This window comes from Antechinus flavipes, chromosome 1 (genome assembly GCF_016432865.1).
Source record: "Antechinus flavipes isolate AdamAnt ecotype Samford, QLD, Australia chromosome 1, AdamAnt_v2, whole genome shotgun sequence".
NCBI lineage: Eukaryota > Metazoa > Chordata > Mammalia > Dasyuromorphia > Dasyuridae > Antechinus > Antechinus flavipes.
Window position 1 is genome coordinate 693,552,232 of NC_067398.1, and position 15,282 is coordinate 693,567,513.

Genomic DNA, 15,282 nt, shown 5'->3' on the forward strand with positions numbered 1-15,282 from the left:
CTCTTCTCAATCTGTTCTACAAATCTGTTGTTTTTCTTACATGATGTTTCATATTCTGTTCTAATTTTTTTTCCATTCTTTATGTTGTTTTGTTATTTCTTTGTCTTTTAGTTTCACTGGCTCTATTTTACTTTTCAAAGAATTATATTTGTCTTTAAGATGCAGTATCTCCTTTTCTAGTTGGTTAACTTTTTTTTTTTCATCATCTTGTTTTTCTTGGATGGTTTTTATTTTTATTTTTTTAGTTTTTCCTTAATGACTCTCTTTTGATTTTCAAACTCTTTTTTGAGTTCTATAAATTCTCTCTGGGCAGGGAACCATTCACTGTTACTCTTTGGGTTAGAAGCTTTTTTTACTTCAGTGTTCTCCTCTGAAGATGAATCCTAGCATTTCCTATTCCCATAGCAAGTTCTATGATTGAGTTCTTTTTTGCCAATTCATTTTTTTTCAATAAGTATTAGTGTAAGCATCTCGAATCCTGGGGTTGGGGTGGTGCCTCTAGCTTCCCTTCGGCTCTCCCCTCTGATTTAGAACCTCAAACCAAAAGCTCCCCCCTCCTCCAGGTGCCCAACCCACTGCTTCTGAGCTCACCGGTTCCTTCTGGCCCAGAGCTTTGTCTCTGAAGCACAGCTGGACCTTACATTTCTAATCAAGTGAGGTTCACTCAGTCTTCCAGGTCTTGGAGGTGAAAGTTCTTATGGTTCCCAGTGAGGCTCCAGTCAAACCCAGCTAGCCCCAACGCTTGGGGGGGGGGGGGGAAGAGGGGGGAGGAGTCCTCACTGAGTGCTGAAGCTACCCTGGAGGTGCTTGCACTTCACATCAAGCTGGGGTCTTTTTAGGATCTTCCTGATTTATAACAGGAGGACCCCTGTTCTGTCCCAAATTGTCTTAATTTTGCACCTATCTATGTTTGCCCTGGGGCACAAATTTGTTCTGTTTGTGGAGGAAATCTGGAGAGTTTGACATTTACTGATCTACTCCACCATCTTCCCATAATCCTCCCTCTCTCCATACAATGTTAAAAACTAAAAATAAAGAGTATTTCAGAAGTCTTGGATGAAAGGCATTAACAGAGACAGAAAAACATTCTTGGAGGAAACCTACACTAGAAATCTAACTTTGATGTGTCTTTATGGTACAAATGTGAGTTGGGGGTTCTTAAAACTATGTTGGCAAATCATTATTGATCAGAGAAATGCAAATTAAGACAACTCTGAGATACCACTACACACCTGTCAGATTGGCTAAGATGACAGGAAAAAATAATGATGAATGTTGGAGGGGATGCGGGAAAACGGGGACACTGATGCATTGTTGGTGGAACTGTGAACAAATCCAACCATTCTGGAGAGCAATCTGGAATTATGCCCAAAAAGTTACCAAATTGTGCATACCCTTTGATCCAGCAGTGTTTCTATTGGGCTTATATCCCAAAGAAATACTAAAGAAGGGAAAGGGATCTGTATGTGCTAAAATGTTTGTGGCAGCCCTGTTTATAGTGGCTAGAAACTGAAAATTGAATGGATGCCCATCAATTGGAGAATGGCTGGGTAAATTGTGGTATATGAATGTTACGGAATATTATTGTTCTGTAAGAAATGACCAGCAGGATGAATACAGAGAGGCTTTGGAGAGACTTACATGAACTGATGCTAAGTGAAATGAGCAGAACCAGGAGATCACTTTACACTTCGACAACGATATTGTATGAGGATGTATTCTGATGGAAGTGGATTTCTTTGACAAAGACTCAATTTCAATTGATAAATGATGGACAGAAGCAGCTACACCCAAAGAAAGAACACTGGGAAACGAATGTGAACTATTTGCATTTTTGTTTTTCTTTCCGGGTTGTTTTTTACCTTCTGAATCCAATTCTCCCTGTGCAACAAGAGAACTGCTCGGTTCTGCACACATATATTGTATCTAGGATATACTGCAACATATTTAACATATATAGGACTGCTTGCCATCTAGGGGAGGGGATGGAGGGAGGGAGGGGAAAAATCGGAACAGAAGCGAGTGCAAGGGATAATGTTGTTAAAAAAAATTACTCTGGCATGGGTTCTGTCAATATAAAGTTATTATAAAATAAAATAAAATATTAAAATAATAATAATAATTTTTAAAAAACTATGTCGGTGAAACAAAATTTGGCAAGTTTCTGCCAAGCTGGAAAGACTTCAGGTATGGGTCCAGTGAGGGACCAAATATATATTGTACCAGGATCATCCCAACTAAACTCACCACAAGAATGGGCAACAGGGTAAACTTTTCATTACAACAATTGTTAAAAACCACTTACTAAGTCTGGCAGTATGCTAGTTTGTGGGAATAGGAACAGCTGTGATGAAATCACAGATCACTAAAAGATATATGAAATGTACATACAGATATATGTATACTTATATGTACACATATACATTAACATATTTTTGACTCTACATACTGGTGAGATTGCATGACAATATTTAACACTACTTAGAAAATGTTGATATGATAAAATTATTTCTAAGCCCTCTTAAGTAGAATGTCATTTTAACACAGTGGAATATCTAACATCTCCTTGAAATGTTATTAATAGCACATGAAGCATAAAGTATTTTCATGGCCCCTTCAAAATCAATTACTCCAGAATCTCCACATTGATTTATATGAAAGTTATTAGGGCAACAAGTTAGGCTGAGCTAGCTGTTTTGTCAAAAATAATAAATATAAGTAAGAGGGATATTTGTCATGCAAACATTGCTATTGTCATTATTAGTGATCCTTCTATGCTATGTCATTATTAGTGATCCTTCTGACCAATAATGAATCACAATAGGAGAAAATCATTGTAAATAAGCACTAACTTTTCTCAGCTATAAACAAATATTAGATTAATTTATAATAACATCAAGTTATTTCAGACATTTGAAAAGATTCCATTTTAGAGGGGATATGGGAAAACTGGAACACTAATACATTATTGGTGGAGTTATGAACTGATTCAACCACTCTGGAGAACAATATGGAACTATGCCCAAAGGGCTATGAAACTGTGCACACACCCTTTGATCCTGCAGTGTTCTCTGCACTCCAAAGAAATCATAAAAAAATTGGAACATATTGTTTTGCAAGGGTGAATGTTGAAAACTATCTATGCATATATTTTGAAAATAAAAAGATTTTTATTAAAAAAATAAAGAGAAAATACTCTATTTTATATAAGGGTAAATTTTAAAAGTATATCGGTAAGAACAAGGCAAACCTTAGTAAAAAATATATATTTAGACAAATCAGACACTGTCATTCATTACTTACCTCTGTTAAGCTATGTGAAAAAGTAGTGGTCATTTTATCTTCTCTCTTCAAAAGCTAAGGCATTTGAAAAAGAAATATACAAAGTTAGATTAGGATGTGACCAAATGAGAGCAACATGATATTTTTCTTTCATGAGAATATTTTGTTTTTTTTTTTTTTAAAGTATTAAAAGAAAACTTTTCCTTAATCAACACAAATGATTTTACCTTAAAAACAACTGTCTCTATCACTGAGGCTCAGAACATGGAGAAAACATAGCAGGTATATGTAACTTTTGAATAAAAATAGGAGAAAAAAACTCCAATACTTGAGTAACTTCAAGAAAACAGATATAATTAAGAATGGCTATACTGCCATGTTTTCCTGCTGGAGTTTTTAAAAGCTGACATTACATCTGTCTCATGCTAAACTATGCCATATCCTGAAAATGGCTGGGTCACTCTCAGCTCAGAGATGCTAGCCCTCCTACAACACCCACTACAGCCCAGAGGGACACAGAGAACAAAGAGGAAAGGAAGCTGTAGAAAAGCTTACTCTGACTTTGGCATAGTTCAGCATCTCCTGAGCTGTCTCGAAGGTTGGCCACTGCGCCTTCAGGCAGTAATCCACCACAAACTGGTCCTCCTGTGTGGCAGATGATTTGCTGTCAGATTTGGAGACCCTTGAAATGCAGGCCACTGAGTTAACATACCCTAAGTACATGGTATGAACAACATACCTTGATTTTACATAGACTTTCTTTAGCTTCATCCACAACTTGCTGCCAAACTGTTGGTTCACAGGTGCCTACTGAACACAAAGCCATTCTTTCCAGCAGGTCATTTGATTTCACCTTATACACAAGCTGTTAAATGTACAGAACAATTTTAGCTCACACAGTGACATAAAACAGTGCAGGACCTGCTTGCCAGCTTTTCTTTCTTTCTTGGAGAGGCCATTGGGGTTAAGTGGCTTGCCCAGAGTCCACATAACCAGGAAATACTAAGTGTCTGAGATCGAACTAAGTCCTCCAGACTCCAGGGCCAGGGCACTCCCCCTTCTAGATGTCCCACCTCCCAGCATTTCTTAGTGGCCTTAAAGCAGAGGAGACAAATCTACAGCCCCTTGGTCAACACTGACTGCAAAAAAAAAAAAAAAAAAAAAAAAGATAACTGGGAAATATTTAACAAAATGAATAAAAGTACCATATCACAAAAATGTTTACTTGTGGTTTTCTAAGTCAGCATCCTGCTGGCATCAAAGAATCCAAGGGTTTTGCACCACCTTCCTGAGTAAGGTCTCTACCTTGTGAATGGCCCAACCAACCCAAGAGTTCAATATCTTCCCCACAAACAAAATCTCCATCCCTGAGATGCCGAATATGGAGAAAACATGGCAGGCACATGTAACTTCTGAATAGGAATAGAGGGAAAATCCCAATACTTGAATAACTTCAAAAAAAGAAATATAATTAAGAATGGCTCTTCTGCCATGAGAAGTGACTAAGTGAAGGACATCCCAGACCAATAAAGCCACTGGTCTTGACGTATCTTCATTTGGGTCACCAGGTTCATCAGTGGCATTATTGTACTTAAATTGAGGGGAAAACATGAAATGATAGATTTAAACCAGGATTTGGTAAACTGGAGTCCCCTGGGCAAAAGGCTAGAGGTGACTCTTGGGCTATAGTTTCCTGGTCCCTAGTTTAAACTATCACCAAATGGTTGAGGATCTATGCTTTTATATTCTTGCTCTATCAAAAATTATACTCCATGAGATGCAGACTACAGATCATGAATTCTTCCAAAGGGCCTATTATAATACTTTTATATTTCACACATTCTCTAGCACAGGGCAGGGCTCATCAGATATGGAATAACTACTAATTGATTTAGTAAGTGCCAGGATTTTTAAAAATTGACATTACAATTGTTTCTTCACTGTATGTCAACATTTATGTGCTGGCTAAAACCAGCAGGTTTATGTGGCCAGTGTTGTAATGGATACTAGAAAAAGTGGGGAAGCTCAAAGAAGCCACAGAGTTCCCACCCTTACCTGTCCCAATAGGACCCTCCTTTTTCCCTCAGCTTTCCCTTAAGGTGTTCCTGTGTTCCTCCCAACAAAGCTCATTGTGCTCACTAATTGCTGGAATTGTTTTCCCTAATAAGCAAACTCAATCTGCCATCCATTGTTATGATTTCTGCCACTGAAGTCCAATACCTCGACATCCAGTCCAAAACTAATGGCAAAGTTTTCAGCTTCTATAAACTTGTGCTTATGAAGTAATCTACTCAATCTGGAAAATTAGAAAAGAAACACAGTAAAATACACAATGCCAATTAATAAAAAATTGTTAACTAGTTAATTAAAGCCCATTTCCTTAATTAACATGGAAAGGAAATTACCTGTTTTCTGGTAAAGCTTCTGTTAGACACCTAAGTACTACAATGGAGACAGAGCCTTCAGGGGAGCTGAAAACAACAGCAATCATTAGAAATATCCCTCTAGTTCCCTGCTCAGAATAAAGACAAGTGCAGACTGCCTGAAGAAATAGAAAATATTACCTACTTGTGGTCATTTTCGTAAATTCCTTCCAGAAGGTAAATTGTGTCCTGCAAAAATCAATCAACCAGCATTGATTAAGCACTTACTAAAATTACTAGCACTTACTACTAAACAAAAATAAAAATGAGAGTGTCCCTGCCTTAAGGAGCTTAAGACTCTGGTGCCAGAAGATACATATATACTATGAGCAGCAGAGGTAAGAGGGCAGAAAATCAGAAAAAACAAAAAAAAACCTATGAAATATTTACATAGAAATGAAAAATAAAAATAATTTATCTCAGTTCAATATTTAATTTCTATAACAAGAAATTTAAATAAAAATATGCTGGCATTTCAAGAAATAGTTTTATTTTAATCTTAATTCAAAGGGCCAATATTGTTCTTGTACATATATCTGAGATTATGGCAATCAGTAAAGATTTTTATCAATCCAAAAGTGAGCCAAAAATTCAATTACATTCCATTTGGAGCACAGACTAGTGATTTTTTTTTAAAGCAAGGGCTCTTAAGTTTGTATTTATGAACATGGGCTTTTTAAAAATATATTTTTTAACTGTTTGGACATGTATACTTATATTGTATTTAATTTATACTTTAATATATTTAACATGTATTGGTCAATCTGCCATCGGGGGGAGGGGATGGAGGGAAAAAGGGGAAAAATTGGAACAAAAGGTTTGGCAATTGTCAATGCTGAAAAATTACCCATGCATACAACTTGTAAATAAAAAGCTATATTAAAATATATATATGTATATTTTTTGATAATTTTATTTCAATTGAATTTATTTCCTTTGTAATCCTGTGTAATTTATCTCACGTATTTAAAAATCTGATTCTGAGAAGAGACTGGATATTCCTGAACTGCCAAAGGACCCCCCTACCCCCACCCCCACCCCCTGCAATCCACAAAGATTAGGAAGTGTTTTAAAAATTTTCTGTTCAGTAAGGGAGGGAAGAAGGGAAGGAAAGAAAAGGGAGGGGGAGGGAGAGAGGAAGAGGGAAAAAGTTTGTGTATATAAAAACTTACTGAGCTGACTCCCGTCCTGACAAGTGAAGAAACAGCAGAAACTTCCAGAGAATAAAGCAAGGTCATTGTAGGTAGTGAATAAACCATGAGGTTTCTCATCTTAACCAAGAGCAAGATCAAAAAAAAAAAAAAAGCAGAAAGTGATTTACTTCATCATCATCAGATCCAGAAGATAAAGCACAGACCTGCTAAAAGTTAGATTGGGCAGGAATTATTATGGGATGTTTCTTTAAATGTACAAGTCTTATAAAAAGCACTGATTCTTTAGGTACAAGTTCCGGTTTTCAGCACATATCTAACAATAATTTTAGATTGGAGCTCCATGATAGCTCAATGTTATTAATTTGGAAGCAGTAATCAAATTGAATCCATCTCAAACACAAGCACTACTAGAAAAAATTTAACTGTGACAGCCAAGAAGGGGGAAATCTATTAACCTTATTTCTCAAGAGGAAAATTACAAGGTTCTGCTTAAAACACTCACAAGTACCACCTATTTCCTGACATATATTTTAAGATACAGAGAAATCATAACCATAATCTAAGCTTTAGAAGGGAAAAAAATTGGTTCTTTGTATTAGTGTTTGCTTTACATATTTAAAATCAGATAGCTGGGCTGATACATTGAGCACTAATAACATCAAGTTTTAAATTTTGCTAATGACGGTTTTTTCAAGACTGACCCATAACAGGAAATAGGTCATCAAAAATATCTTTACCTGATTAGTAGAAGTAGTTAGAGCTATTAATTTCAGATTGATAATGCCTTGCCTAAAAAGGGGGGGGGAAAGACACTTTCATTAGATCAATAATTGTTGTTAACTTGAATATATTTAAGTGTTATTTTCAGTCTGAAAACAAAAACTATTTCATTTAAGAAGGCTCAGAACAATTTTAGAATCACCATGCTAATACTATATGTTTCCTCATCTGATTCAAAGTTCATTTCAATTTAATCATTCGGCATGTCATAGAAGTCATCTACTTGCCCCACTCCAACTTTCAAAAAAGATGAATAATGAAGATAAAAATTGGAACATTACCAGAAGATCTACCTAAGTTTAACTTATGGTTCAATTTGTCACTGTCGGGTCCGGCCGGGCAAGGTGGCCGCGGGAGAGTCGCGTGGGCGCCGGTTCCTCCTTCTGGGTCCTCCTCCGGCCCGCCCGCTGCTCCGGGACACGGAAAGGACTCCGGAACAAAATAATGCCAAACTAAATATTACCTAATTTCTGTGTTCCAGATTGAGCCCCACATTCTATCCTTCAAATTTTCCCAAGTCACTAAAGCACTGGTGGTGAAGTTGTGAACTGATTCAATCACTCTGAAGAGCAATTTGGAATTATGCCCAAAAGGCTATAAGTGTACATTCCTTTAATCCAGAAGTGTCTCTACTGAGTCTACATCCCAAAAAGATCATAAAAAAGAGAAAAGGACCCACATGTGCAAAAGTGTTTGTAGCAGCTCTTTTTGTGGTGACAAGTCATCAGAAACTGAGAGCATGTCCATCAACTGGGGAATGGATGAATAAGTTATGGTATAGGAATATAATATTATTTTTCTATGATGAGCAGGCTGATTTCAGGAAAGACTTACATGAATGATGCTAAATGAAGTAAGTAGAACCAGGAGATCATCGTACATGGCACAACAAAATTATGTGAACATCAATTATGACAAACTTTTCAGCTATACAGTGATTCAAGACAATTCCAATAGATTTGGGGTAGAAAATGCCCACATCCAGAGAGAGAACTATGGAGACGGAATGCAGATCAAAGCATATTAATTTCACCTTTTTTTTTTAATTGCTTTTTCTTTCTCCCAGTTTTTCCCTTTTATTCTGATTTTTCTTTTACAACATGACTAATATGGAAATAGTTTAAAATCACTGTTGTATATATAACCTACATCAGATTATTTGCTGCCTTTGGAAGGAGGTAGGTAAGGGAAGGAGAAAAAATTTGGAACTAAAATCTTATAAAAATAAATATTGAAAACTATCTTTACATATAATTGGAAAAATAAAATAATATTGACAAAAATTTATCCAAGTATGGTAACCCATACTAGAATCTGAGAAAATTAATCACATACTTATTATCTGTATCATTAATGCAGAAACTCAGAAACGTAATTTTAAAGTTAGGAAGAAACTAAGAGATTACATAGTCCAACTTTCATTTTCCTAGCTAATTTGAATATGGACTTTACTTCACCCAACAGAAAAATGTGAATGACATACAGCTAAAAAGTCAAAATAACCTTCTTCTCTTCTCTCTGGTAAGCCCTATCTCTCCAAGGCCTCATAAGATTACTCCACCCCCACCCCTCCAGAAGAGGAAGAACTGAGGGCTGCTAAAGAGACCAGCAACCTTCCCTCTAGTAAGAGCCATCAAAATCATAAATAATCCTTCAGACTAAAAAAAATAAGTCACTTCAACGCTGTTTGTCTTGGTTTCTTCATCTGTAAAATGAGCTAGAGAAGGAAATGGCAAATGACTCTATCTTTGCCAAGAAAACACCAAGTGGATTCACGAACAGTCAGACGTGACTGAAAAGCAATTGAATCACAACAAACCACATACACACACACCTCAAATTTAGACAACTCCTTCTTTTTAAAGATGAGGAAACAATAAGTTCAGTAAGAAGTAATTTCTCCAATGGTCAAAGGATATGAACAGACAATTCTCAAAGAAATTGAAACTATTTCTAGTCATATGAAAAGATGCTCCAAGTCATTATTAATCAAAGAAATGCAAATTAAGACAATTCTGAGATACCACTACACACCTGTCAGACTGGCTAGAATGACAGAGAAAGATAATGCGGAATATTGGAGGGGATGTGGGAAAACTGGGACACTGATACATTGATGGTGGAATTGTGAACACATCCAGCCATTCTGGAGAGCAATTTGGATCTATGCTCAAAAAGTTATCCAACTGTGCATACCTTTGATTTAGTAGTGTTACTACTGGGCTTATACCCCAAAGAGATCTCAAAGGAGGGAATGGGACCCATATGTGCAAAAAATGTTTGTGGCAGCCCTCTTTGTAGTGGCCAGAAACTGGAAACTGAGTGGATGCCCATCAGTTGGAGAATGGCTGAATAAATTGTGGTATATGAATATTATGGAATATTATTGTTCTGTAAGAAATGACCAGCAGGATGATTTCAGAAAGGCTTGGAGAGACTGACATGAACTGATGCTGAGTGAAATGAGCAAGAGCAGGAGATCATTATATACTTCAACAACAATACTATATGATGAACCCTAACCCTAAATTCTGATGCACGTGGCCCTCTTCATCAATGAGATGAACCAAATCAGTTCCAATAGAGCAGTAATGAACTGAACCAGCTACACCCAGCGAAAGAACTCTGGGAGATGACAAGAACCATTACGTTGAATTCCCAATCCCTCTAATTTTGTTCGCCTGCATTTTTGATTTCCTTCACAGGTTAATTGTACACTATTTTCAAAGTCCGATTCTTTTTGTACAACAAAATAACTGTTTGGACATGTATACATATATTGTATTTCATTTACACTTTAACAAATTTAACACGTATTGGTCAACCTGCCATCTGAGGGAAGGGGTGGGGAGAAGGAGGGGAAAAGTTGAAACAAAAGGTTTTGCAATTGTCAATGCTGAAAAATTACCCATGCTTATATCTTGTAAATAAAAAGCTATAATAATTTGAAAAAAAAAAAAAGTACCCAAATGACTCATTTAAGCAAAAGAAGTAAAAATAAAATGTTTGATTATGCAAAAAAAAAAAAGTAATTTATCCAAATTTCATACAATTAGGAAGTAACAGAAATAGAATCTAAAACTGACTGTAAAACTGGTACTCTTTTCAGATATTACAAATCCCAAACTGATGGGTACCTCTGTTTCCAGTTCTTTCTCCCAACAAAAAAGGCTGCTATAAATATTTTTTAAACACACAGATCATTTCTCTTCCTTTGATCTTTTTGTAGTATGGACCTAGGAATGGTATCACTGTATTAATAATGTACCTGGTTTTGTTAAGGACCACGCTTAAAAAGCCCCCATACCTGTGAATCATAATACCTCTGAAGGAATTGCAAGTCAGCCTTTACTGACGCAAATGTTGCTTGTGGATTGGGAGTGAAATAAATCAGAGGCAAGAGGAGAGAGGTCAGAGAATGCACCTGCCTCTCGGTCTCCTTGTATGGTTATCATCCTCTCACATGAAGGGATCTATTCTGTTGGTCACAGCCACTGGCAGGTGGCTCTCATAACATGCTTTCCCACAGCCCCACAAGCATTTGTCATTTTCCTTTAGTCCCAGGCAAAGATAAGCATTTGGTAAAAATGCCATAACTGAATAGTCAAATAAAAAAAAAAAAAAAAAGGAAAGGGGGAAGGACAAGGTAGAGAAGTAAGAATCCATAATGTGCTTCAATTTACCAAGTGACTGATGAAGAAGAATCAGCCTCTGTGGTGAGAATAAAGTCTTCAAAACAAGTAGAAGGCCAGTTCCATATGGGAATTAGAGTATAAATATCCCATAAGCTCAGGATATTCTATTAAAAACAGAGAGAAAGACATTTTACAATTTAAAACTTATTTGGAATATTGCAATAAAAACAATGAACAATCCTAAACTGTGAGAAAGTAGATATATGTATATACTTTGGGACAGAAATATATTTTTCTTTTTATAACAATACTCATTTCCATTTAGTATATAGGTTAATGGGAATCACATATTTTATAAGAGCATTTTAAAAAGAGGAATATTATCAGAGACATACAGCAGTGTCCAAAATGAAAAGCAGATTATCTATAAGTTGAATCTTCTTCACACCTATAAAAGAAAAGATGTAGGAGAGTTCAAGTTGGGTGTTCAACATGATGACAATCCAGTAAGCTTTTTCATACATTTATTGAATATCAGAATTGCACAGAAAAATATATCTGCCACAAAAAAGATGGCTAAGCTTTAAATTAGATCAAACATTGACAAGAGATAGTTTCACTCTGAACTAAAATATAAGCTATAACTTTCATAACAATCACTCTTAAAAAAAGATATTCTAATGATTATTTATCCCAAGCCATGGTTTTGAGGCAACCTCCAAAAGTGAAAACTGAGGAATACTGGTGAGGAAAGAGAGAACTCTAAAACCTAGGTCAATAAAATTAAGTTATTGGAAATTTTTAACAAATAATTTGAGTTCAAAAACTTATCCTTGTTTAGTATATTTACTCATAAGTTACAAATTTGTGAGATCATCACATTTACTTCTCTTCTACTAATGCAGGTCTTAATGGAGCCAAACCAGCGGCTGTCTAACTTATGTGACTATGGTTCACTATGGTGACTACATGATACCTGGAAATAAGACCCTCTTGGTCTTCTAGTTACAGGTAGCCAAGCCATCCACAGAATTATATAAGAAGCTATTCTGAGTTAAAAGGATATGTCTCTGCTAATAAATGGTTCCAAGAGCCCAAGATCACCCACAGCCAAGAGCTCCTCACTCTTCATCTCAATTAGTTCCCAAGTTCTGTCAATTTTACTTTTACAAGATTGATTGTTCCAGCACCTCCTACTTGGTCTGTTGGGAGGGTTCTGCCTGAATCAGGTCTTTCCCACTCCCATGCATCCTAGCTCTCATCCTAATAATCAGGGGTTTAACCAGGCCACCCTATATTCAGGAAACTCCAGTGGCTCATTACCGTCAGGATCAAATGTAAAATTCTTGGTTTGGCATTCATAATTTGGCCCCCTCCAACCTTACATCTTACTCCCATTCACATATTCTTCAATCCAGCAATACTGACATTCCACCTCCTGATTCTGGGTGTTTTCCCCGGCTTTCCTGAAATGTTCTCCTTTCTCATCTCGGCTTCCTGGGCTAACACTTAACACTGGTGCCTTCCATGTAAGGGAACTCCAACTTGCTCCATGCTTCTCTTGTATAGACACAGTGGTTGGCTCACTGCCTACCCCATTAGACTATGCTCGTCGAGAACAGGGGCTGTGGTTTCTGCCTTTGTACCATGGGTGCCTAGTGCAATGCCTGGCACTTAATAGGTGCTTAATAAATAATTAATGTCTTGAGTTCCACGGAAGGAGGACAACAACAAATACTAATAGCAAGCTTCTTTAGGTTCCTTCTTTACCTTTAATCATTTCTGAATCCATAAAATTCTTAACAGCTGCCACTTTGTTTTCAGGATCTAGCTCCCATTTAGTGACCACAAAATGACCAGTTCCCTAAAAGAAAAAGAGGAAAAACTATAGTACCATCTGCAAATTTGCTTCACGGAACTGGAAACAACTAAAAAAAAGTCTGATGATGTAATATATAGTCATCAAAGTTCAACTAGAATTTTGCATTTGATAAAAATGATCATAATCCTATTGCTATATTATTTTAATTTGCCTTCAAGTACATTAAAATTGGGATTTTATCCCAAATTATTTATGTGTGTTACATATGTCTATCTATGGAAAGAGAAATAGAAGAGATAGAGAAAGAAAAAACAAGATAAAGAAAAAGGGACTGATTCAAGCAGAGAAGCCTCTAGAGAGTAATAGTTTTTTCCTGGGATGCTTTGGTTCCATCTTCACGTGACAAGCAGAAGAAGTAGTACATGCAGTTTTCAGATGTTCCTCCTAGTCTCATTATTAATTTCACTGTGATCTAAGACATCATTAAAGCAATTGTCAATTATCCTATTTGCAGTCAAGGGAATATTACATAGTGTTTAGCAAAATGAATTGTTCTTAAAATGCTGGTGAATAACAGGTTAAAAAGATACTTATGACAGTATCTACAAGTTGAGACCTAGGTATCTGGCAACTAAACTATTGGTTGCAAGGTATACAAGTTTCTTTGATAGAAGTTAACTACAGAATTAATTTTAACAATTCAAATGTTATTAAGATCAAGCAAAGCATAAAACCAAAAGACAGATTTTCTACAAGGGGACATTAGAGCCAAGAAGGGTGCTCTACAAAGAGTTAAATGGAAGAGGGATCCCCTACAGAGGAAAGATTCTCCAGATGTTCCTATTTGCCGATGGCCTTATTATAGTTGCATCCAACCTCAGAATGCTTCAAGGGCCTCCTGGATAAGATCAAGGGACACTCAAAATTGATTAATCTAATTACTCAGGAAAAATCAAATATGTGAAGAATGTCAATTGCTCAGATTACAATGTCACTGAGACCCCATTTGTACATTTTCCCAACATGGGCACTAATGAGTTATAGTCATTAAACAGGAAGAGTAGAGGGAATTAATGGTAATGTTTTCAATGCTCCCAAGTTCTTCCTTGACAAAAGCCCAGCTTTTCAACAGTTAAATTTTCCTGGTAAAGTGCCAAGGTTCAATTTTAGGTATTTGTATAAGAAATACTGTAAAAGCATTGAATATCAAGAATGTGATCACCAGAAAAAGAGACAGGCCAAGTAAAGAAAAATGAGATAAGCAGATAAGCACTCTCAGTGTGACAATGGTTCATATCCATGAGATACTAAAAGACCCAGATACTATAAGCAAATTAGGAGAGCAAAGGATTGTCTCCCTGTCAAATCTTTGAAGAAATGAGGAATTTATGACCAAACAAGAAATAAAGAACACTATGAAATACAAACTACAAAAATACAAAAATTTTGATTACACCAAATTTAAAAAGTTTTGCAAAATCAAAACCAATGCAGCCACAATTAAAATGGAAGCAGAAAGCTGAGAAAAATTTTTTATATTGAATGTTTCTGATAAAGGCCTCATTTCTCAAATATATTGAGAATTGAGTCAAATTTATAAGAATACAAGTCATTCCCTAATTGATAAATGATCAAAGGATATGAAGAGACAATTTTCAGGTGAAGAAATTAAAGCCACTTCTAGTTATGAAAAAATGCTCTAAATCACTACTGATTAGTGAAATGCAAAACAAGGAAATTCTGAGGTACCACTTCACACCTATCAATTGGCTAACAAGATAGGTAAATATGATAAATGTCAGAGGGAATGTGGGAAAATTGTGATACTACTGCATTGTTGGTGGAGTTGTGAACTGATCCAACCATTCTGGAGAGCAATTTGGAACTATGCCCCAAAGGACTATCAAACTGTGTATACTCTTTGATCTAGCAGTGTCTCTATTGGGTCTGTATTCCAAAGAAATCATAAAAGAGGGAAAAGGACTCACATGTGTAAAAATGTTTGTAGCAGCCCTTTTTATAGTGGCAAGGAACTGAATGGATGCCCATCAATTGAAGAATGACTGAATAAGTTATGGTATATGAATGTTATTGGTCTATAAGAATCTATTGAGCTATTGGAATATTGTTGGTCTATAAGAAATGATGAAGGTTGAAAACTCCCTTTACATGTATTTGGAAAATAA

At 36.1% G+C, this 15,282-nt stretch overlaps 1 protein-coding gene across 1 annotated transcript in view; it reads right to left on the reverse strand.

The window, feature by feature from the left end:
• Positions 1 to 15,282, reverse strand: part of KNTC1 (kinetochore associated 1) — a 90,056-nt gene that overhangs the window by 63,748 nt on the left and 11,026 nt on the right. The window contains 11 exon segments of the mRNA XM_051972711.1: positions 3,304 to 3,357; positions 3,838 to 3,927; positions 4,022 to 4,147; positions 5,503 to 5,578; positions 5,688 to 5,753; positions 5,851 to 5,894; positions 6,878 to 6,976; positions 7,597 to 7,648; positions 11,323 to 11,438; positions 11,670 to 11,722; positions 13,045 to 13,138. Coding sequence (XP_051828671.1) covers positions 3,304 to 3,357; positions 3,838 to 3,927; positions 4,022 to 4,147; positions 5,503 to 5,578; positions 5,688 to 5,753; positions 5,851 to 5,894; positions 6,878 to 6,976; positions 7,597 to 7,648; positions 11,323 to 11,438; positions 11,670 to 11,722; positions 13,045 to 13,138 — 870 coding nt within the window.